Below are 24,706 nucleotides of genomic sequence, written 5' to 3' on the forward strand. Positions count from 1 at the left end.
GCAAATTGTAATATCGTCAGCACAGAGCGCATGGTGTATCCCGTCGATCTTCTGCAGGAGGGAGGGGAGGCTCAGCATGGCCAAGATGAAGAGTAGAGCTGACAAGACCGCTCCTTGAGGTGTACCCCGTGTGCCTTGTGGGTACGGGCCGTGTTCAGTGGAATCGAGGCGGATGTAGACGGCGCGATAAGAAGGAAAAGCGCGGATGTAGTCGAAAGTCTTCTGTCCGCAGTCTGTGGTGGAAACGTTAGCGAGAATGCTACTATGTTTGACATAGTAGAACGCGCCCCGAAGATCGAGAGCGAAAACGGCTTTGTCATTTTGGCGCATAGTAGTTGGCTCTGTGACGTCGTGGTGGAGCTGTAGCAAGACGTCTTGTGGCGCATAGTAGTTGGCTCTGTGACGTCGTGGTGGAGCTGTAGCAAGACGTCTTGTGCCGACAGATGCGGACGAAAACAAGCAGTTCTCACGAACGAAAAGAGTTTGTGAATTCGGCTCGGTGACACTCTGACTGGCCAGAATAGATATATATAGGCCTATATCAAACACGGTGGGGCTTTCAGCAAGCTCGCTGAGTCTAAGTACTTCGATCCGGCTGCCTTAATAAATCATAATAGAACAGAAAATTGGGCTATTTGGTTAACACTAAACATGGTCTTAAGCAGCGCTAACTTGTAGCACTTGGCGTGTGTCTCCTTTCTTCGTTCTTGTGTTTCGTCAAGTTCGCGCTACTTGAGACCATGCTTAATAATTGAATCGCATTGATTGATCAAATAATCTACCAAATAATAATAGAAGTAAGCAAAAATTTCTGAGGCCAAATTCATAAAGCTTTACGTTCCTAAGTGATATCTGTAATTAGCCGGCCTGCCTATGCTATAATAATGTATTCGAATGCTATAATAATACGTCCGACATCACCATTGGACATGGCATCTGCTCTGACGATCAGTTCTAGCGTAAAAACTTTTTTGTGAATACGGACCCAGTTTCTTCTGTGCCATCTTTCTAACGTTATCCTTTACAGTTCCAAGTATCTGCGAATATTAAGGTGGTCGTCGTCGAGGCACCGAAAAGCAGCCGCTGTGTTGGTTTTCGTCTGTACGAAAGTGGGCCAATATGTCCGTATACAGGGTGTCCCAGGTAACTTGAGCCAAGCAATAAAAATATGCAAATACCACGTATAGCTGGAAAGAACCAAGGTAATGTTGTTTGCCGTCGCTTGGAGATACTCAGATTATTTATTTAATTGCACCTAACTGCATAATTAGCCTTAATTAATTAATAAGCTTCTGAAATATTATAAGTAGATGAAAAGTGTAAATTAGGAAATTGTAGGGCAACATGAAAAACTCCCGACACAGCTTTCTGTTGCTCAATACGTGCTAGATAAATGTATTTTCCGAGCTTGAAAGGAGCTCACAAATACACGCAAAGTGCCTCGGCAACTTTGCGTTTATTTGTGGGCTTCTTTCGCGCTATGACTTGCGCTATGATTCACGCTGTTTCACGCTTTATTAACTTTTGTTTTCACTTAGTATTAATTGCTTTTAAGCAATTAAATAATACTTCGTGATGAAAAAAATACAGGCCATAAGTACACACGACTTCCGCTACTATGCAGTCGGTACGATTTCTCTAGAGCTCTTGGATTTTTTTTAAACCTTGGTCCAAGTTAACCGGTACACCCGGTATAAAATTACGTATAGAAAGTGGCACAAGAAGGCAAATGAAGCCCGGTGATGCTCTCTGTTAACCGCACCGATGACACGAATGCAGGAGAGGCTTCTATAGGCTCCTCTTAAAAAAAAAGGAAAAAAAATAAACAAGAAGAAAGCATGACCCGCCTGCCTTTGCGCTTCGAGAAAATAGCTCCCGTACAGATCGGTACATGGCACGAAGAGGAAGTGCATCTGTGGTTCGTTAGCGAACACGACGCGGCGGTGGATACACGCGCTCGAACAGCCGCAGAGGCATACATTTGAAAATTACTCGATGTAGTAATTACTCAAGTAATTATGCAAATTACACCCCCAATTCACTTTTTAAACCAAAAGAACCTTGCGATTGATTCCCAACACAGAAAGTGAAACTGAACATCCGAAGAGTGCAACTGTCACGCCCTCAATTATTAGATGTCAATGAGTGACGTCACTGTTTGCGCCTACCGGGGATCAGGGGCTCTATCCTCGACACGCATAGCGGCTGCACGCCGTCGTTATCCGCCATGTTGACTCTCTGATTGGCTGTCGAGAGGTCACGTGTTTTGACATTTCTGCCGGGAAGTGGAACTTTTGCAAAATGCAATTTTGCGTTTTTATCGACATCATTAAACGTGATGTGGAGCTGCAAATTTTATCTACTAATACTTTTTTCTGCACCTTGGAAGCTATATTGTGACGTAAGCGCTTCAATAAGAAATTGAGTGGTAGTTTGCAGGAGCCCGTGCAATAGATTTACACTTTTGCGAATATGGGGTGGTGGTCCACGATAACCGCCATGTGAGCTTGCTGATTGGCTGAAGGAGTATCCCGTGAGAAGCGTCACCGGAAGGGCCGTTTCGTAAATGTCAATTTGACGTTGCGTGACGTTGCACTGAGTCGCCATTGCAGGTATTTCCCACCATAATTTGCGGTGCGACGAGCCGCGCGAATTATGCTAATGAGCAGCCAAATGCAATGGCAACCGAGAGGCATGCGTATCGCCGCATTTTCCCCGAAGTTTGGGGCCATGACAACTTTTTCATAACGCGTGCTCATATTATTTGCATCGCTATCAGGTGGTGTTGACATTTGTGTTTTGGGTCATCATTTTTCTTAAAAGCACGTTTATTTGATATAATATTGGTTGACCATCGCAAACCTTCTGCGACGTTTTCCACTTTTCACTGCTTTAAACGCGGCAGTGAAAGGGTAACTTGAAGGTAACCGCAAGGCGGGGCCTTGAAGTTACCTCATGCGGTGAGGGTAAGCGGCGAAGTGAGCAAGAGATGGCAGTGCCGTCGCTTGCGTCGCACAAGCGAATACTTCTGGCGCGCGCAACGCTATTGATAGTCGGCCGTTTCTCAGCCAGCCGAGTCGGGCTGAATCACTTGCGGTTGGCGAGATAGCGATAACGCGGCCTAGGACATTCGCTCATCAGCACTGGTGGGTCACGTATGTTGTCTCAAGGCAGAAAACAAGAGCGTTGGCGCCAATATACGACGACTCATTCGGTTTCCCGGAGACGCGCATTCTAGCTAATCAAGCAGCCGACGACTTGCACGTAGTAGACGATGGAAGCGAGAGGCGTTTTAGACCAAGTAAGCGTACGCTTTGGGCTAGCTGCTTTATTTTTACTGAGGAGGAAGGCTGTTTTGCTTTATCAAGAATGTTAGGTTCACTTCATTTCAGTTTCTTAGGCAAAGCGTCAAGGTTGCGTCCCGTTATGAAAGCAAATCGGGCCCATCAGCGCCATTTCGTACGTGTCGTGCCTTCGTCACGCCTCGAATAAAATGGCGGAATGTCCAGAATCATTGAGTTTCACACAATAATTACTAGAGGGAACTCTGGCGCTAGTCTCTACGGGAACTTACGGGAGCTACAATGAGGGCGGTTGTGCCAGTATGAAAATTGTGGGAAGTACATGGATTTGCCTAAACTTCATCCTTTCTAATATGAATAAAATATTTCGCACTAACCATCCCGTATTCGTATTCGAAGAGGAACCAAATATTTCACAAGAACCGACGTTTCTCTGTCTACTAAACAAAGTATCGCAAGTTATTACAAGTGAAATAAGGGCACTTTTTTTTTTTTGAAGCACTGCAGAAGGAAAGCCTTATTTTAGGTTTTCCGGCAGAAGCCTACATGACAACCTGCAAGTTTTGCTTGTTTGTTGCCATTCAGTGTACGTGGCAGTGTCGCCACGTAGCAGTTTCTTTTTTATTGCGATAACAATTATATGGACACTCCAGGCGAACGTTCGCCGTCGGCGTTGACGTGAAGTTCCGTATAAAGTCCATGCGCGATAAGATCCTATCGCGCCCTGCGTTAGGATCTGTGGGTATGGTGGCTATAGCGTACTGTGGATGCGAGGGGAAGCGTGCGAGGGTGAGCCGAGAAGGACGGTGGCTTGATGCGCACCCAGCGTTGAAGGGCACTTGATAAAGCCCGCGTAAGGTGAGACAGGCGGAGGGGGGGGGGGGGGTAGCGCACGTCTCTCTCTCTAGTCTGGCCGTGCGCCTCCCGCACGCTATATCGGAGAAATTCGAAGTCGAATTTCGCAGTAAGCTGAAAAACACTAATAATTCACAGATATATATAGAAAGGCGAAAACTGTTTATTCAGACGTTTTGCAAACCGCTCTTCAGCTTTCTAATTGGAATTCGTTGCTTCAGAACTTGGTTAATTAATCTTGACTAATTATCTAATTAAGCAAGATACAATATATACCGTGACACACTACATAGAAAAGTGAGCAAGATGCATTTGGTCGCATCGTCTTAGAGAGCGTCCGCACATTTTCAAACTCTGGCTAAAGTTAGCTGAAACACCTTGTATGCGTCCGCGTTTGACTATTTGATTTGATATTCGAAAAATTTGATATTTGGCCCACCTCTAGTTTTTTTATGTATACGCACTACACCGCACACCAACTATGTCGAAATGCGAACACCTTATTAGGAGGATGCACAGTGTCTGTCGTCTACGCGGCGATATACTGAGGACGAAGGCGAAATGTGATGCTTGTTGAGGGAAGAATGTTGATGAGAGGTGTACAGGGGCGCAGATAAGTACGACATATATTTTGCCACATTTAATGCTGATGTACCACTTGTGTCCCATTCCAATTCTGCAGGAATGGCAATGAATGGGGCCACCGTTGTTAAAACAAAATAGAAAGCTACTAAATAGTTGGTAACTGCGGCAGTTACTTCCTTTGACTGACCGTTACTAACTTTTTACTACCTATTCACTAACATTAGTTATCCATGCAGGTGCGTGGAGGCTCAGTTAATAAAATAGGTATATTACTTCGTCTCCGCCGTGGCCGATTATGTCATGTTGTGACAATCTTATGCAACATTTAGATAAAATTGTTTCTCTCATTATGTTGGACTAACAGTTATGTGCCCTGTCGTGGCGAACATATCTGCAGACAGCACACTGTAGAAATTAGATACCAAAACTTTGAATAATTATGCTAATAGTTAAGCTCTCACTGGTACAACCAGCGCTTCCCTTAACTACGGCGATAAACAGTCCTAAAATCGTTCATAAAATACATGTCGTGTGTAGTCACATAAATTTAACGAATAAATTGACGTCGGTTACTTGGCCTATATGCCCATTTGAAAAGTGTAAACACGGAAGAAGAACTCTATGACGATTACCTTCAACTTTCCAATTTAGACATATCCCACAACATGTGTAATTAAGAACTTTATTGATGTAAGTAGCTTAATTAGTGAATGAATTGCTTTAGTTTTTCTTGCAAATGATGTCCGCCTAGGCGTTTAATTCATGTGTAGTGACGTGTCTTGATAAAAGCTTGTAAGCTTTAAAAAAAAAGCGTTCGAAATAAAAAAAAGAAACTATATGTTGTTGTTCTTGGTTAAATGATTCTTTATTAAAAGGGCCGGCTATACGAAACATCCAAAAATAAACTACAGTAACAAAGGAATCTAGGAGAAAAACGAAACAATGGGAAGAAAAAAAAATTTAAAGAGCAGTAAGGAAGGAAAGCTGTGCGAAGTGAAGTTTTTGTGAAGCGGTTAATCAAATGCCATATAAATTTGCCCATTTCCTTCCTGCGTCTTTGGCGCAATGTAAAACTGGCGCTCGTGTATGCGCACCCGTGCTACGCAGTGTTACACACGCGGCTATCATCTCAAAGATGCCGGTCATGTCATTGGCGCGATATAAGTACACTGTGTGCGATTGTGGCATAGTCGAAGGGTACAAAATACGCCTTTCTATACTCGACCAGGCTGTCCTCTCTGTAATGTACCGGAAACTATAGAACCCTGATTTATTGACTGCAAGGCCGCCGTCTTGTTTTGGGACGTTCTCCAAAGAACCTTTATAAATGGATCTTGATGTGAGTCCTCATAGGATGCGATATCTTATGCCACCTAAATGTGAAGATCTGCTTTTTTACTTGCGGATATACTTACGGCGTTGCACAGTTTATGGAAAACTCGCATGCCAGATCGGAATGCAGATCCAATTGTACCTTCGCAGCGACATTTCATTCGGATTATTTCACAACTGAAAGACTTGTATGATCAAAGAGACTGGTAATTATTGTTGATGCAGTGTACCCTTTTGCCTCCCTTTTAGAGAACTGTTTACTTTGATAATTGTACTGTGAAGTGTTTGTTTTGTGCTTGTAGACGCGGCTATGACTTTTGACCGCTATATCTTACGCAAGTACGTGTTATATTCGTAATAAATACAATGAAAAAAAAGAAGCGATTCTGGCATAATAGCTAGAGCATCGTGTTGCTGTGCTGGGGGGAACGGAGCTTTGATCCCACCATCGGGCGCGTATGGTTCATTTTCTTTAAGTATGAGCTATTCAGCGAGACAACAGCAGCACTCATGGAGCAGCCGCGGTCAGGAAAGTCTGGATGTGTTCATAAAAAAGGCTTCACACAGGCGTAGGCTGCAGTACAATATAGAGCGCGCTGTACGATCGAGTGGCGTGCGAACGTCCAGTCGCAGCCGTGCGTTACCAAAACAGTCTCTATCTTAATGTAGTCTCGGCACACACAAAAAAAAAACTGCGAAGAATAACGCACACGATATTCGCAAATATATCCGCCGAGACACCGACAGCAGCCAACAACCGCAGCAGCCACGCCAAGCCCGCGAGGTTAGGCAAAGAAAGCGTCGCTCAAAACTTTCCACCGATGGGAAGTGAACCTATAGAATGCATGACGCGTTCGTTGCTCTACAAACTCTAGAAACAAATATTAGTACCTGCGCTCATACGCAAGTTTTAGAACACTGTATACATACAGGCAATGAAGCTTTTTAGGTAGGTATATATAGGGTAGGTTCCTGTCTCGCCTCGCTTGAATAAAAGAATAATAATAATACTAATCTGACCCACTGTGGAATCGAACCTTTGCCGTCGAGCACAGCAGCCAGGTGCTTTCGGAGATAGTTGGCGCCGACAGCAGAAAAAATTACTCTTCCATTACACGGAATGTTCGCCAAGAATACCCATTTGCTAAATGTCACGTGACCAGCATCAGTTCAGAGAAATGTGTACTCAATATGTGTAGCGAAACTCATTTCTGTTTAATGTAACGTTTCTTTTTTTTAGATTTTTGGCGCATGTCCTTTAGGACAGGGTCGTGCGACTCACCTCTGGCTTGACGTTCTTCTGGACGCAGTCGAGCACCTTTCCCAGTTCCTCTTCGCTTAAGCCTGCGCATGCGTGAAAGAACACCGTGGCGGGTCACATTCACCACCAAACCAGCACGCGATCAGTGATACAAAGCTTAGAAGGCCACCTTGACTAATCTGGGACCAAGCATCATGATTGTCTGAAATTTTCTGTTACGAACAATTCTATAGCGTAAGCGGTCTTTCGTGAATACGGCCTCTGACATCTGCGGTAACCAGTTGCAATTCGGCGCTATGGCGTGCTCGCAAGCTTAGAAGCGCAGAACAAGACGTGGAGAGACAGCGAAGACGCAGCGGGAGCGTTATTTTAAACTCCTGTCAACTATTTCTCATACCACACTTCGAACCCACTTCGCACAGCAGAGTTTCAAACAAAAATTGCCAGAGGGAACTATGGTGCGCCTGTCAACGGGAGCTGCAAACATGGCGATTCAATCAGCATGTGAACGACGGTTATAGTACATGGATTGCTTAAACTTCGTGCTTATGGCTTCAAGTGGCTTTATTTTGCGAATTAATCAATTTCAACAAAAAAGTATTGCGTTATAAGTGCAACGATTCGCAATTATTACGCATGTGTGCAGATACCCATTGCCTTGCTATGCTTAAAGTACTATGGTGGTGGGGAAACTTTATTTCCGAATGGGGTCCTGAAGGACATCCGACTGTTGGACTAGGTGTAGAGGGCACCTTCCACGTCGGGACGGGGAGCCCTAGGTTCTCCGCCGCTTCGCGGGCCTTCTGGACAGCCCAGAGTTGGTCTTGTAGCTCGCTGCTCCTAAGAGCGTCGTCCCACTTGTTCTTGTCCTCCAGATAGGAGGCCTGCGTCGCACATCCCCAAAACATGTGTCCCAAGTTCACATCTCGACCACACTGTGCACAATTGAATGATCCGTTGTAGTCCGGGTCGATTCGGCTCATACGCACGCCAAGGATTGGGGTACGAGTTCGTCTGTAGCAAGCGGAGGGTGATTGACTGCACCCTTTTAAGTCCCTTGTTTGGAAGAGAGAATTCTCTACGTCCTAAATAGAAGTGCTTGGTGAGCCCTTTGTATGTCTGAACTTGATCTTTAAAGGCTTTAGGAGGAGACGAGGAGTGGAGCAGTGGAGTGCAGTGGAGCAGGACTGGAGTGGAGCGCGGCTGGCAAGTCCTCGCGCGGCCCTACGAGCGGATTCGTTAAGGTTCCGCTGTCCTCCTACGAAATCGCCAATATGGGCTGGAAACCAAACCGTAGAGTGCGAGGCTAATGGATCTACCTTCGAGTAACTTGGAAACCTTCGCATCTACCACTCCCCTAGCAAAGGCGCGAATGGCTGCCCTAGAACCACTATAGATTTACCGAGCGCTGTGGATCTAGTAGAGAGAGTGCAATGGCCATTTATTCGGCCACCTCCGCATTCTTGGTGTAAACAGAGAGTGCGTCGCAGGCTCGTTCGTGGGCGTCTATTACGGCTACCGAAAAGGCTTCGCGACTGACCACCTGGGTGGCGTCTACGAAGACAGCATCCGTAGCAGCCTCGGCAAGAAGAGCCTTCGCGCGGGCGAGCCTTGTCCCTTGGCTAAAGACGGGGTGGACGTTCCGTACACCAAGGTTAACATCCGAAATGGCCTGAAAAATTGCCGTGTGGCTACAGTGTCGAAAGCCTTCTCTACATCAAGACCGAGCATGACCCTCGTATCACGAGTGGCCCTTTCTATGAGCCTCTTCTTAATTCTAAGCATAGCATCCTGGGTCTAAAGCCCTGGCCTGGATCCGATCATGGTGTACGGAAAAAGTTAAAATACTATGATCGCTTGTAAATTAAGAAAGATGAAGCGTATAGTAAACAAAGCGAGAAATGGAAAATATGAAAAAAAAAAGGTTTACGAATTATGCTTGACGTGAAACGTCCTTAAAATCGGCCAAGGGCGTCGTTTGCTAGAACCGCATGTAACGAAAACATGTTATGCCATAATCGATCGTATATTTGCAACCGTACAACCTACGCGCCTTAGTTTGGTATCGTTGTGCAGCTAGAGGAGGGAAGCCATTACTCGATAGTGCATGTGTCGCGCACACGGACGGCACCGTTGTCGCGCCACGCACGATGATATCGGAACAAAATGTAGCCCCGCGAGCGGCATTCAGATTGGCTTATTAGCTCAGCAGTATACGCCTGTCCACCTGGCCGAGCGCATGAATGGTTGCGTTTGAGAGAGCTCATTGTGCCATAGTAGGTATAATCTATTAAAATCAAAACTGGTGCTCATCGCGAGTTATAAGGCCTACAAGTGTGCGATTGTTGCAGAAATGTCACGCTTGCTCAGCTATGCTCCCCCCCTCCCTCTCCCGCGCGCGTTCGACATACTGCTGAAAATGGCGTGAAGACACTCGGGCAGCAAAAAAAATTACCGACGATTACGTTACTTCCTAATGCGAAATTTGAGCGCAGCAAATAAGCTGTTTCACCTTTTGGATAGATTGAGGCAAAGAAATCGAGCAACACATGTATGCGCTATGACATAATTTTTTTTTATTTTTCACACGTATTCCTTTAACAAAGACTCCACTAACAGTTCTTGACAGTCATGAAGGAAGCTTTGTGGTCGGAGAAATAGACTGATATATGTTCGACTTGGTACACCAATGCTTGATTCTCAAAGACGAGATCTATACAAGTGCCTCGCGAGGTTGTCACAGCCGTGGGGGAAGCAGAGGCTAAGCGCCGCCGCCGAGAAGACCCTGCCGTTCGCGCCGCCGAAGCGGAGGCTCATCGCCGCCGTCGAGAGCAACCAGCAGTAAGCGAGGCTGAAGCAGAAGCTCATCGCCGCCGCCGAGAAGACCCTGCAGTTCGCGCCGCCGAAGCGGAGGCTCATCGCCGCCGTCGAGAGCAACCAGCAGTAAGCGGAAGCGGAGGGGGGCGGCGTGTACACCCAGCGGCAAACGATGGGGGCAGAAGCGCGCGCAGCAAGCGGACAACACGATAAAGGGAGGAGGGAAGAGATAGCAGCGACTGACTGATGCCGCTGACGGCGATAGTGAGTCAACCCCAGCTATCCGCCACACAAGAACAGGGGGGGGGGGGACCCTTTCCTCCTCTTTCTGCATGGCGGCGACGGTGTTCTATGCAGTCACGTTATCTTGACTCTCTAGCGGCGTCAGCGGCATCCAGCGGTATCAGTCGGTCGCTGCTAGCGCTGGGGGGATGAAAGGGGGGCGGAGCTGGTTACGAGGCCGACGACGACGCCGACGACGACGCGAAACCCAGGAACGGACGCCAAAGAGCTGCGCTCTAAAACAGAGATATCCAACCCCGCTGATTACAGCGGAACGTGTCCGTCTCCGCAGCGAGCGCAAACGCAGCAGATTGAAGCAAACGCAGTTGCCAACCAAGCATCGTATATATGTATACGAGTGCGGCTGGCTCGAGCGGCGCAGGGCAGTCTCGAGCGGGCGCCACCGGTGGGGGATCATTTCTTTACCCTCGTACCCAAACAGCCTGTGCAAAACAGACGGGCCCACTGATAATAGGGAGCGAGCACGATTGCAAAGTCAGACCGTAAGACGCCTACTAGCTGTAACGTAAGTTACGCATGCATGTTTTCTTATGCGTGAGTAAATGTAACTTGGTGCATTTCGCTACGTCATTTCTGTACCCTATAGTGGCCATACACCCTCTGCAGCATGCACGTTTCATGTACCCCACTGCGGCAGCGTCCTTGACACAGCCTACCCGAATTTTTTTTAACCTAATTATGGTGCATATTGAAATTTACGAATACCAGCCGGTGAGTTCGCAATTGACAGCATCAAGTGAAACAACGCTGCATTTTTTTCCTCAAGTCTGACGGTGCACATCTGGAAATCCGTGCCATCCTCAGAATTCGTACTAAGTATAAATATACCTTGCAAACTCGTCGGCTACAAATCGTAAATTGCAATATGTGGGCTGTAAAGTAACAATTAACAACTTAATTAGTGAAGTTCTGATAGTTAGTCGCTTATGCGTTTTGATTTCTCGTACAAGTAATGTCCACCTCTTCGAGTAATCCAGTTCAAGAATCAGAAATGTGCTATTTGCCACAGGCAATATTTTTTAGATTCCGTATGGATAAAAACGTGGTATTTTCACTCACGTTGTTTTACAAACGGCATCGTCAACTTTATTGGTTCGAGTAGGCTACGCCGCACAGCATTCGAAGGCCATTCTTTTTCCTTTCCTTCTTAGTTAACTACTTCCTGTTTCTTTTCGTCCCAACGAAATTGTTTTGGTTCGGTTTGTTTCGCATCGAGTATGTTTTTATCGTTATTATCATCTCTGTCTTCGTTTCCTCAGTAGTCTGTGGCTCCCTTACAAAAGGTAGAAGGTGAATGGAAGCGCATTGTGTTCGCGCTTTTTCGTGCGCGCAACGCGTGCACAAAAGCAGAAAGGTTAACTCGGAGAAAAAAAGTTAATTTGTGGTTTTTCCTTTGCGTTCGCTTCGGCATGCATGCGCACGGCTCTCCAAGAGGCTAGTTCCGTTAGTCAACAAGGAAACGCGTTCCTTTCTTCTTCATGTGCATTAAGTAGACAGCGTTGCGCGTACAGTATAGGCTTTCATGAGGGGTGCAGCTTGCAATGCGTCAGGCATATTAACGCTACAGGAGCGAGCTTATGACCTACAACTTTGAATGCTCGCCCCTCTCCGTACTGAAGAATCTAAAGCAGACCGCAAAACAAAATCGCACGACGAGGTCGGAATTCTGAATTTCACGAGCCTGGATAGTCTTTCTTATCATTTTAGATCCGAGGCACACGAGCCTCAGTTCATCCCAACGGTCGTACTAACAAGACAACCAAAACGTTTTCAGCAAGACATCCCGGCACTTTACCAGCAAGTTCCCAAGTTGAAAAGTCTGCATTACGTCACAGAACTTACGAGCAGATGATATCTGACATCAGGGAAGTGCACCACCATGCTCTGGAAAAAGGACACACCATTATATTTAAATGGATTCCTGCTCACTGTGGCATCGTCGGCAACAACCAGGCTGACAAGGCTGCCCGGTCTGCCCACGAAGATGCCCAGACGCGTTCAATACCTTTGGCGAGGTCGGACGCTGCCAGGGAACTTCGCCTACATGCCCGCAAAAAGTCGCAAGATCTCTGGAGTTCAAGTGCCATCAATTGCCGATTATATAAACTGGATCCCACGCTACGGCTACAACTGCCACCTAGCCTTTCCCACGGCGAAGCAACCTTGCTCTAACGCTTGTGGCTGGGAGTAGCGTTCACTAAATCATACTCCTATCGTTTGGGAATGGTCGAGAGCCCGATGTGCGATTCCTGTGGTTGCGAGGAGACCATCGAGCACCTATTGTGTACGTGCCCCCGCTACGATGTACAATTAACGCCTCTCTCTGCGGGAAACTTTACACCGATTGGACTTAAGACCGTTCACCGAGTCAAAGATACTCGGACTGTGGCCACACCCGTCACTAGCACGAAAGGCGAATCGTGCATTAGTGCAATACTTGAAGTGCACCGGCTCAAACCGGATGCTCTTCTGGTTGACCTCCCTGCCTTTCCTGTCCTTGCTCTCTCTCTCTCTCTCTCCCAAGTTGAAACACGCCGCGAGCAGCCACCTTTCTGACACGTCGTCCTACGGACCGGGAAGTTTTGTAGCTATAATGCAGCGTTACATTTTGCCAGTCAGATCAGGGTGAAAATTTGCAGGATACGGAAGATGTTTTACAGCATCTTCGAGAAAACTTCAAGTAGTAGATCGACAGGATAAGTACTGAAATTTTCAAATCATTGCGGGGACCTCTAGAACGCCTTATAAATAATACAAATAATTTTAAAATAGTGCACAAAGTAGAGGGCTAAACCTTAGAGCAGTTATAGCCTAGTCTCTCTACGAGCCAATGAAACCACTGAAAATTGCTTTATAAATTTGGCAGTATATTGACACGTGTACTTATCTTTACCGGGCGACCACGTTTCGCCGCCTAACAAATGTTATTCGCACAGCGCTGGACGCGCCTGCATGTATGCGAAGTTTCCGGAAAGTTATCGATGCTTCTATCCGCTGTCTGTTGTCGCCGAACCTTGTGTTATCTGATTTCATCGCCTGACGCGAATGGTGTAGAACTTTGTGGAAGGCACGCGGGTCCCAACGATTAGTCTGGAACATTCGACGACTGATGTATAAAAGCGGACGCGCTTGACCCGCTGATCAGATTTTCGACGATCGCCGACCGTGTTCGCCGCTATCGTTGCGCTTTGAGTGTAGCCTGTTTTTGTGGGCACAGGTTCGCCAATAAAAGTTAGTTTTATCTTTCACAGTATTGCTACTGTGTTCTTCAACGTCACCACCACGTGACAATATACAATTAAGCGCGTTGTGGAGTTCTCCTCCCGTGCTCTTGGGACAAAGGAACGACAACACAGTAGTGCAAACAATCACAAGGGCATTTATTGCACCTTTCATAGATCAATGCCTGCTAGCCGAGTTGCTATCCACAAAACATGCCGATGGGCGCGCGACAAATCTAGAAGTCCGACTCATCGCGACCGGATAGCGAGCGAATATGTTCGCCCCACGCTGGATCCCAAGGCCTTGTCGTTCGCGTGTACGGTCACGCGAACGGTGGCGCGTTCGAAGGCGGCCACGCGAGACAGTCTCGCAGAAGCTTGGATCGGCGCACGCGCGGCACGGCACGTCCGCACTGCTTGCTTTCCCGAACCAAAGAGCCTTGTCTTTACCGCACCCAAGTAACCCCGGAGCAGCGCAACACTCGCGCCATCTCTCGCACTGCGCTTGTACCACTCCGACCGCCGCGGGCGCCAGGCCCCGCGGCGAAGCCGCACTGCAGGAGCTATGCGGGAAAACAAGATATCAGGGGACGCGTGAGAGTCGCGCATCCCCACAGCGTTAATGAAAGCGGGGTGCCATCAGCGGCGGCATGCAGGAGGATGAGAAACTTTATTTGTCCCTCTTTAAAGGGAAGGGGGCAACGGAATAGATGGTGGGGGGAGGAACTACTTGAAGTAGGGCTCCTCTATCCTCTCAGCCCACTTCAGTATGGCCTCCTGAAGGTCGGGCCTCGAGCTGTGCAAGGCAGCCTCCCACTGCTCCTCACTAAATATTAATTGCTTGAGGAAAGGGGGTGATTAGGGCACCACCACATGATGTGGTTTAAGTGTCCTTTGGGAGAGACGCAGAATTTACAAGAGGGAGAAAGGTAAATGGAGGGATGAATGCGGTGGAGGAGGTAAGGGGAGGGAAAGGGGCGAGTCTGCAGCTGTAGCCCCAGAACTTCACACCTAGCTGCGCGGGGATTTGCCCATACTTCTATTATATACTCCTATTCATCCCTCAATGAAGGCGCGCTTCCAGATGACTGGAAGGTCAGCAAAGTAGTTCCAGTATTCAAAAGTGGTAACCGGTCAGATCCTTCAAATTATCGTCCAATCTCTTTAACATGCATTGCATGCAAACTAATGGAACATATAATTTATTCTCAAGTCGCCCTACACCTTGATAACAACGGGTTCTTTTTCGCCAATCAACACGGCTTCAGGTCTAGTCTTTCTTGCGAAACGCAAATTTTTGAATTTACCACCGAGCTTCATTTAAACCTAGATTCATTATTTCAAACTGATGTAATATCCTTAGACTTCTCAAATGCATTCGATCGTGTTCCCCATCTACGACTAATCTGCAAACTCTCTTCTGTCAGCCTACACCCGCAAATTCTAGCCTGGATTAAATGCTTCCTCACCGACCGCCTTCAGTACACTGTTATAGGTGGATGTTCTTCAGCCTCAAGCAAGGTATTTTCTGGAGTTCCACAAGGATCAGTCCTTGGTCCCCTTCTCTTTCTCATCTACATTAATGACCTCCCTTGCGGCATTTCATCATCCATACGTCTCTTCGGGGACAACTGTGTCCTTTATCGTCGAATTTCTACTGAGTCTGACCAGGTCCTTCTTCAGAACGACCTGCATTTAATAGATAACTGGGGCGCGATCGGAGATATTTTGTTCGATACGCGTTCTGTTCAGTTGCTGCAACGTCACAAAGTTCCAGTATGCAAAACTTGCGACAGCGGGGCGGAGAGAGCAGCCAATCAGGAAGCGGTGACCTCCCCGGAAGTTTACCTCCGTCGTTTGTCGTCTGCTTGCAAACAGTATACTACAAAGCCAAATGTTTCTCGTCTTCCAATTGAATGAAATCTTTATCTAAAAAAATGTATTTTTTTTTCTCAAGCCCAAACACGTTTTCAAATAGTAGTACGTGTGACTACTGCAATTTATAACTATTAGGTTCTTTGCGTCGTCCCTAGGTGGTGTCGCGCACAGCGAGAAGGAAAAAGAAACAAAAAAAACGACGGGAAGAGTGGCGCACTTTTCAAGAGGCAGCGACAACATCCCAGTGGCTCGCTGGCACCGATGATGTTGTCGATTTCTCTGTACAACCAACTAATTATTTGTTTCGAGAAACAAAAACGACGCCGGAATTCACTTTCTGCCATTTCTTCAAGCGCGTTTCGCACCGCCACCCGCTCTCCTCCTTCCTCTAGAAACGCCAACGCAACAACCTAAGTTTCCAACGGAAGCGCCATTTTCTAGAATTAAACTATGGATTCGATTCAAACGTGCGATTCCCCAGCCGAAAAGGCCGCCTGTTGGATCCAATCCAATCCACCAGACGCGCCATGCGAAGCCGTATGATCGCTCCAAACTTCTCAACTCCCGTCGCGTTCGGACGAAATGCTCGGTAGGCGGATGATTGACAGGAGCGTGTCGTCATTTTGACGTCACCAAAAACGGGGCGGCGCCCCGCGGCTGGCGACGTCGGCTCGGAGTAGGCCAATCGCGCGCGCCGGTAACCGAACGAATGCGCCGAACAACCATCTCCGATCGCACCCCTGGTGTACCAAATGGTTGATGCAGCTTAACATTTCTAAATGCAAGTTTATTCGAATTTCCCGCAAGCACACTAACATCACCCATGAGTACTCATTACGCACAGTCAACATCTCGCAAGTACAAACGTATCGCTACCTCGGTATCCCAATCGCTAGCAATCTCAACTGGTCGGAACACATCACGAAACTGATCGCCGACAGCTCTAAAACACTAGGCTTCATCAGAAGAACATTATCGTTGTCACCTCCTTCCGTCCATAAACTGGCGTACGAAACTTTTGTTCGAACAAAACTTGAATACGCTTCCGCGATTTGGTGTCCACATCAAATATATCTAATCAATGCAATAGAATCGGTCCAGAACCGTGCTGCTCGATTCATATCTTCAAAATATGATTACAAAACTAGTATCAGTAGTATTAAGTCATCGCTCAATTTAGCCACATTGGTCTATCGACGCAAGATAGCACGTCTATGCTTATTTCACAAGTTGTACCACCGTTTTCAACATCTGCGCGAATCACTTCTTCTACCACCAGCACGTTCGTCACGACGCCTGTTCAATTCACTCAATTTACAGCACCTGTCTGGATCAACTTCTGCCTTCAATAAATCATTTTTACCCACAGCAATCCAGGAATGGAGTGCACTCCCAGATGCGATTGCCAGGGAGCATGGTCCTGAAGAATTTAAAGACCGGTTGCTTTCACATTTTGGAAACTACAATTGAACGATTTCTCTTTTCATTCCAAGTGTTGTTGCATTTGAAGTCGCCCGTACTCCTATTTTGTCTTGCTGCATTACTTAACCTGCGTTATTTCAATTCATTCTTGATGTAACATCTTTGACTTATGTATATCTATGACTCCCCCCCCCCCTTATGTAATACCCTGTAAAGGGTCCTTAAGGGTTCAATAAATGATGATGATGATGAGTGGCAGAAAGATTAAACGGTCTAATCGGTAGTGTGTGCAGATGTCGCGGTAGGTAATAAGTCAATCCCGCGCTGTAAACGGCGCCTCCTCCGTGGCGAGGTCGGACACATCTGATGCCTAAGCCCTGACTGTAAATCCTCGGGCACTGGCATGAGCCGACTCGTTTCCGGCAAGGCCCGCATGCGCGGGAGTCCAGATTAATGCCACAGTTTGTTGGAAAGGATGGGCCAAGAGGAGGGAAAGAGCTGGCTTAGAGACCCTGCCCGCTCCGATGTATGGCTGCTTTGGAGTCGCTAACGATAACTGATGAATTTGGGATTGTGAGGGCCAGGGCTATGGCCGCTTCCTCCGCCTCCTCCGAGGAAGAGCCAGAAATGGAGGCGGCCGCAGCGACCTGGCCGTGAGAGTTAATGACTGATATTGCATAATAATTTCTGTTCCCATATTCGGCGGCATCAACATAGAGCACGTCTTTTGAGGTGGAGAATTGTTTTTGGAGAGCCCTTGCTCGCTGCCTCCAGCGCTGTTTGTGGTGCACAGGGTGCATGAGTTTAGGAAGTGGGGGAAATGCAGAGGTTCTCGTGTATGTGATGTGGAATAGTGTATTTAATCTTGACGATGGGTGCCGGAGTGATAGAAAGAGTTTGTAGAATGTGTCGACCTGTTGCGGTGTTAGAAAGTCTGCTATATTGGGATGTGAGGTGGGCTTCTGTGAGTTCAGTAAGTGTGTTGAAGGTGCCAGTAAGTATTAGCATTTCAGTGGAAGTACGTATGGGGACCCCCAGAGCGAATTTATATATTTTGCGTAAAATAGTGTCGATTTTATCTGATTCTGATTTAAGGAAATGTAGATATGGTGTTGCGACTGTAATCTTACTGATAACGAAGACCTGGATCAAGTGGAGAAGTTCCTCCTTTAGTCCCCCATGTTTATTGGAGACTCGCCCTAGAAGGCGCAGGGTGTGATCGACTGCGGTTTGGAGTGTATGTAGGGTATATGTGTTGAGCATGTTGCTTTGAATGTGTAAACCGAGCACCCGGAGCCTGTCCACTCTTGTAACAGGGATGTGGTTTAGGATGACCTGTATACTAGACATGTGTTTTTCGGCTCCCCGGTGGGATGGCAGAAGTAGCTCGGATATTTGAGGGGAGCATGTGAGATTCATAGCCCCTGCATGAGCCACGACGGCGTCTGCTGCGGCCTGTAGAGTGTCTTGAATCTCTCCATCGGAGCCGCCAGTTGTCCAAAGAGTGATATCGTCGGTGTAGAGAGAAAACTTGAGATAACGAATAGATCGCAATGCTCGCGCCATCGGCATCATAGAAAGATTAAAAAGAAAAGGGGAGAGCACTGAGCCTTGGGGCGTGCCGTAGCTACCTAAAATGTACGAAGGGGATTGCTCTGTGCCTATGTGTATGGTTGCGGTACGGTTGGCTAAGAAGGCACGTATGTAATCATACGTCTTTCCGCCAACCCCGATGCGATTAAACTCTCGGAGGATGGCGGAATGTGAAACGTTATTGAAGGCTCCGTGGAGGTCTATACTGAGAATTGCTTGCGTATCTAGACTGCTATTGCGTGTAATGATGTCATGCTTCATTCGAAGCATGATATCTTGGCATGAGAGAGATTTTCGAAAACCTACCATTTCTGATGGATAAAGATTGTTGTCTTCCATGTGTTTACTAAGTCGGTTGAGGATGACGTGTTCGAGTGTTTTACCTAGACAAGAGGTTAGTGATATAGGCCTGAGATTAGAAATGTTGAGTGGTTTGTTTGGCTTTGGGGTAAAAATTACCCTGGCATCTTTCCACGAACTAGGGAGGGTGTCAGTGTCAAAGCAGTGATTGAAGTACGCCGTGATGGTTGTAACGGAGTTGTCGGCTAGATTGCGGAGTATTTTGTTGTTAATAAGGTCGGGGCCTGGTGCTGACATTGTGCGCAGGGTGGCGAGGGCATGGCGAACCTCTGCTTTTGTCATAGCGGTGCTTAGTAGCTTGTTGGGTTCGCCTGTATATTTTGGCATGTCATACTTCTGAGCGGGAGGCAGATGTTTATGGCGGAGGTCGTCGAAGAGTCTGTTGAGATTGTTTTTGTGTGCATGTAGCAGTTTGTTTATGCTGTGGTTGTACTGTGTGCGCGATGTGGTAGGGTCTAATAAGTGTCGCAAGAGTTGCCATGTGCGCTTGTTATTGAGGTTGTCATGCATGCTTTCACATACCTGGCCCCACTGCTGGCAGGCCAGTTGTGTGGCGTACTCCTGGATCTGGAGGTCTGATTTGGTAATTCTGAGCCTTATTTTTCGGTTGTACCGTTGCCTCTTCCACCGTTTGAGAAGAGACTGTTTGGCTTCCCACATGTGTAGAAGCCTGGAATCAACCGCAGTGAGAGCGGTTTCAGGGGGCAGAGTGGTAGTGTGCGTCTGGGCGTCTGAGTGTAGTTGCGGAACCCATTCTGAAATGTCTTGAATGTTTGTGGGAGCTGATATCTAGCGGGCCTCTCAAAAATTGTCCCAATTGGTAAGGCTGAGGGGTTTGGGTGCAAAGGGTTTGTATTTGAATTGTACTGTGATGGTAATGATGTAATGGTCGCTACCGAGGTTAACTTGTGAGTTGTGTCATGTGACGTGTTGGCTTCTGTATGTAAGCGCAAGATCGGGGGAGGTGTCCTTAGCTACGCTGTTGCCTAGCCTGGTTGGTGCATCGATGCCTTTATGTAATGTGAGTCTGTGGTCTTGTATGTGGATCCATAGGGCTCTGCCCTTAGGAGTAGAAACGGAGTGACCCCACAACTGGTTGGGTGCGTTGAAATCGCCAAGAATTAGGAGGGGGTGGTTGGTGGCAGCGGCAATAGCTTGTGCGAAAAGGGCAGTCAAAGCGGTGATGTTTGTCTTGTGGACGAATATAGATATTGAAAATGTAAAGGCCAGATGCATTATTTTTGCGAGGAATAATTTCTAGAAAATCATGCTCTATATCGACGCTGCCGAATTGGGTGTGATTGGCAGTGAGGTGCTTTAGCGTAAGAATTGGCGTATCGGGCCGGGAGACCTTATTGGTCTATAGACATTGTAACCTGGGAAGCTGATTAGTCCGTGAGTTTCCTGAAGCGCAATGACAGCTGGGAGATTAGAAGAGGAGGCTAGAAGCTGCTGGAGGTGTGCTTTCTTTTTTCGGAACCCCCTACAGTTCCATTGCCACACTTCAAGCTCGGAGCTTTTCGGGTTATTGGCCATGGTTAAGCGGAGTTGCAGGAGGAGTTTTTCTGCGTGATTGCGGGAATGAAGCATGTCCGAAGGACACGGTGCGTTACAGTGGCATGACTCTCTTTCGCGGGAAAGTTGGACATATTCGCTGGTCCTTGATAAATTATTCTGAAAAGTCGCATATGTCTGCTAAGAGTACTTTTTCTTTCCTACCTTTCTTTTTTTAACTTTTGCTGACTGACCCGCCAGCATACTCAACCTTCCTGTCGGTGCAACACGCTTCGCAGTAATTTTGCCCCGTATTTCGATTTCTCTTTCTACGCTCCATGGCTCCATCTAGGAAGGCAAAGTTATTTTTGCACATCTCTGTTTACCCCCGTTCCTCGCTAAATTAACACGACCGCTCTTGCGAACAAGTGTTGGGGCTGCGGGCAACGTTCTGCCGAACTACGAGTGTGCGTGAAGTCGAGATTATAAAAGTCAGCATCACTGAGACTGAGGTTCTGCGACCGCCTGCGGTAATGTCACACCAATCCCTCCTCTTCGGCGTAGTCGTGGTTGGCCATGCACACCTGCGCTCCCGCGCCTGAAGAACGTGGTTACTTCAGAAGGGTTACTTCCTTCGCAATTTTTCTGCCGACAACGGAGACAGCGAAGCGGCACCAACGACATCTGTCATCCTGCCGGCGTCAATGGAACGCAAGCACATCACGTGGACTAGCATCGTCTGACAGACTTTCATCACTTCGCAGCCGCCACATCTTCGACGTCACCAGGCACAGAACAAGTAAAACCCAGCGCCGAGCAGTCCCTCGTCCGTGGGCACGGAGGCACGATTGGAACAAGCATGAAAAGCTTAAGCCTACACCGCACGTACATGCTTGCGGACGCGCGTAAGCTCGTATCCGTGCGCCCACGCATGCGCAGACAGTGCGGCACGGCTCGTACGCGTCGAAAAGCGGCGCGATGGGCGCGAACTCGGTGAACAGCTGGCTCTCTGTTATAGCGCGCTTGGACCTTGGACTGCCTCGCGTCGGCGCGCCTGGCTACGCACCTACGGCGCGGTACATTCAACTCTCAGTAAAGCAGATTACTATCATGCAAGAAAGTGCTTAATCTTTCCTTTTTTTGCGCTAATCTAACAGCTCTAAAGATATGACGTTTATAGATGTCGAAGCATTTTAAAACGCTGTCAATAACAAAGTACGAAGTGGCTTCTTCCAAGCCGTCTATGAGTGAGCCAGCGAACGCGTGCTGTCGCACGTTACTAGACAGGGTCTAGTAACGTTGATCGCGCGCGTGAAAGCACGTCTTTGTGGATGTAAACCACCATTTCTCGCGAGGCGTGGCAGGTGCAAGGCGCGTAGACGCGAGCTCGCGCGCGTCCGCATGCGTACGTTTAGTCTGGGCTTTACGCGTTTTCTTCTTGCTGCGCAGGTTAGTTATTTCTCTAAGTCACCATATCATTGCTTCAAATCCAATTATCCTTCTTTAGACGTGCTTCCGTGCCCTGACATTTTGGTTGACCAATTTGTTTCTTTGCTTTTGCTTCTTTGCAGCAACGTTGTGAGTAACCCTGGTCCTAACAAGCAGCCTTCTGATGCACTTGAGGAAGTCTTGAAAACAGTTCGTGATCTTAACAAACATTATCAGAATGGAATCAATGTAACAATCTACCCGCCGCGGTCGCTCATTGGCTGTGGTGTTAGGCTGCTGAGCACAAGGTCGCGGGATCGAATCCCGGCCACGGCGGCCGCATTTCGATGGGGGCGAAAACACCTGTGTACTTAGATTTAGGTGCATGTTAAAGAACCCCAGGTGGTCGAAATTTCCGGAGTCCTCCACTACGGCGTGCCTCATAATAAGAAAGTGGTTTTGGCACGTAAAACCACATAATTAAAAAAATGTAACAATCTATGTCAGCAACAGTATGTGAATTAAAAGAACAGCAGACTGTTTCGCAGACGATATTCGACATAAAAGCAAGATTGCAAAAAGTTTAGAATCAAACTACTGCGCTGGATCAGTGGCAACGGGAGTCAAAGGAACTACATGAAAGTATACACCATGTAGAAAAAGACGCATGCGCACTAACGGCCCAGCTCGACGATGCGGAAGATCAGTTCCGTCGTGATAATTTGTTTTAACGCGAAAGGGTGAAGAGGAAGCTTTAGCTTGGTGCTCCTATCTAAATACATGTAAAAGGAGAATTCGTTTTTCTCGGCAAGGGGGGGGGGGAGGCACTGCACCAAATTTGGCGAGGTTTGTTGTATTCAAAAGAAAAACGAAAAATATAGTGACTGTTGGTTTCGAATTTTTGAGTTAGCTCGTCAATTTTCTATTAAGAAGCGGCAAAAATTGAAAAAAAATTTGAAAACGAAACTATCAAGTTTACAACTCTGCAACTCAAGAATGAAAAATGATATCACACTTATGTTGATTGCATCTAACAGTACATCTAAAGCGGACAATATTTATATGTTACACATGAATCTCAAGATAGGTAGCAATATGAAAATACAACTTTTGCAGAACCCTTGTACACAACCTAACGAATTCAGGTAAGATGTAAAATGACATATCAAATTTGTCCGCTTTCAATGATCTAGTGGATGCCGTTTACAGAACCGCGATATCTGTTCTTGATACAGAGCTATTAATTTGTAAATTTCGTGCTTCTTTCTTTTTAAAGCTTTCGAATGTTTGAAAATCTTTTTCACGAAAGTCGGGCCCTAAATCGAAATTGCGCTTCCATCAGTCACTAGAATTTAACTTGCTCTCTCAAATGCAACAAATTTAATTAAAATCGGTCCACGGGTTATCTCAGAAAAACGTTTTTGCGTTTTACACGGCAAAAATATTTTTCAAACCACGTATACACAGGCCTTCGATGTGATTTTTTTAAGCTGAAATACGTAGAAAAAAATCGTAAACTGCGATTTGCACACAACCAACACACATGATAGCTCTCGGATTGTAATTTGACTATACGAGACACTATAATTATGTTACGCGAAAACTCAAAGAAACCCCTTCACACACGCACACCGGCGACGGCGTTCACAGACTTGCAGCGGCGTCCGCCATTTTGCTCGCGCCGTCGCGATGGGTGTCTTGGGGGCCACGGAGCGGCGCTCCCGGTTCCTTGCAATAGCAACAAAGAACGTCAAGCTGAAATAATCTCATTGGTGGCGGCAATGGAAAAGAAACCTGTCATGAGTAACTACTAAAGAGGAAAAAACGAAATCAGGAAATAAACAATTTCATCATCATCATCAGCCTTGTTACGCCCACTGCAGGGCAAAGGCCTCTCCCATACTTCTCCAACTACCCCGGTCATGTACTAATTGTGGCAATGTTGTCCCTGCAAACTTCTTAATCTCATCCGCCCACCTAACTTTCTGCTGCCCTTTGCTACGCTTCCCTTCCCTTGGAATCCATTCCGAAACTCTTAATGACCATCGGTTATCTTCCCTCCTCATTACGTGTCCTGCCCATGCCCATTTCTTTTTCTTGATTTCAACTAAGATATCATTAACTCGCGTTTGTTCCCTCACCCAATCTGCTCTTTTCTTATCCCTTAACGTTACACCTATCATTCTTCTTTCCATAGCTCGCTGCGTCGTCCTCAATTTAAGTAGAGCCCTTTTCGTAAGCCTCCAGGTTTCTGCCCCGTACGTGAGTACTGGTAAGACACAGCTGTTATAAACTTTTCTCTTGACGGATAATGGCAATCTGCTGTTCATGATCTGAGAATGCCTGCCAAACGCACCCCAGCCCATTCTTATTCTTCTGATTATTTCAGTCTCATGGTCCGGATCCGCAGTCACGACCTGTCCTAAGTACATGTATTTCCTTACCACTTCCAGTGCCTCGCTACCTATCGTAAACTGCTGTTCTCTTCCGAGACTGTTAAACATTACTTTAGTTTTCTGCAGGTTAATTTTTAGACCCACCCTTCGGCTTTGCCTCTCCAGGTCAGTGAGCATGCATTGCAGTTGGTCCCCTGAGTTACTAAGCAAGGCAATATCATCAGCGAATCGCAAGTTACTAAGCTATTCTCCATTAACTCTTATCCCCAATTCTTCCCAATCAAGGTCTCTGAATACCTCCTGTAAACACGATGTGAAAAGCATTGGAGAGATCGTATCTCCCTGCCTGACGCCTTTCTTTATTGGGATTTTGTCACCTGCCACCCTCTCGTTAATGCTATAGAATTCCTGTATGTTACCAGCAATATTCTTTTTTAATCAGGAATCCAACTTCTAGTT

General features: G+C 46.9%; 1 protein-coding gene across 1 annotated transcript in view; it reads right to left on the minus strand.

Moving 5' to 3' along the window:
- LOC142571896 (uncharacterized) overlaps positions 1 to 24,706 on the minus strand; it is a 67,739-nt gene that overhangs the window by 32,734 nt on the left and 10,299 nt on the right. Inside the window, exon 2 of the mRNA XM_075680584.1 lies at positions 7,357 to 7,418. Coding sequence (XP_075536699.1) covers positions 7,357 to 7,418 — 62 coding nt within the window. The remainder of the gene's footprint in view (positions 1 to 7,356; positions 7,419 to 24,706) is intronic.

This window comes from Dermacentor variabilis, chromosome 1 (genome assembly GCF_050947875.1).
Source record: "Dermacentor variabilis isolate Ectoservices chromosome 1, ASM5094787v1, whole genome shotgun sequence".
Lineage (NCBI taxonomy): Eukaryota > Metazoa > Arthropoda > Arachnida > Ixodida > Ixodidae > Dermacentor > Dermacentor variabilis.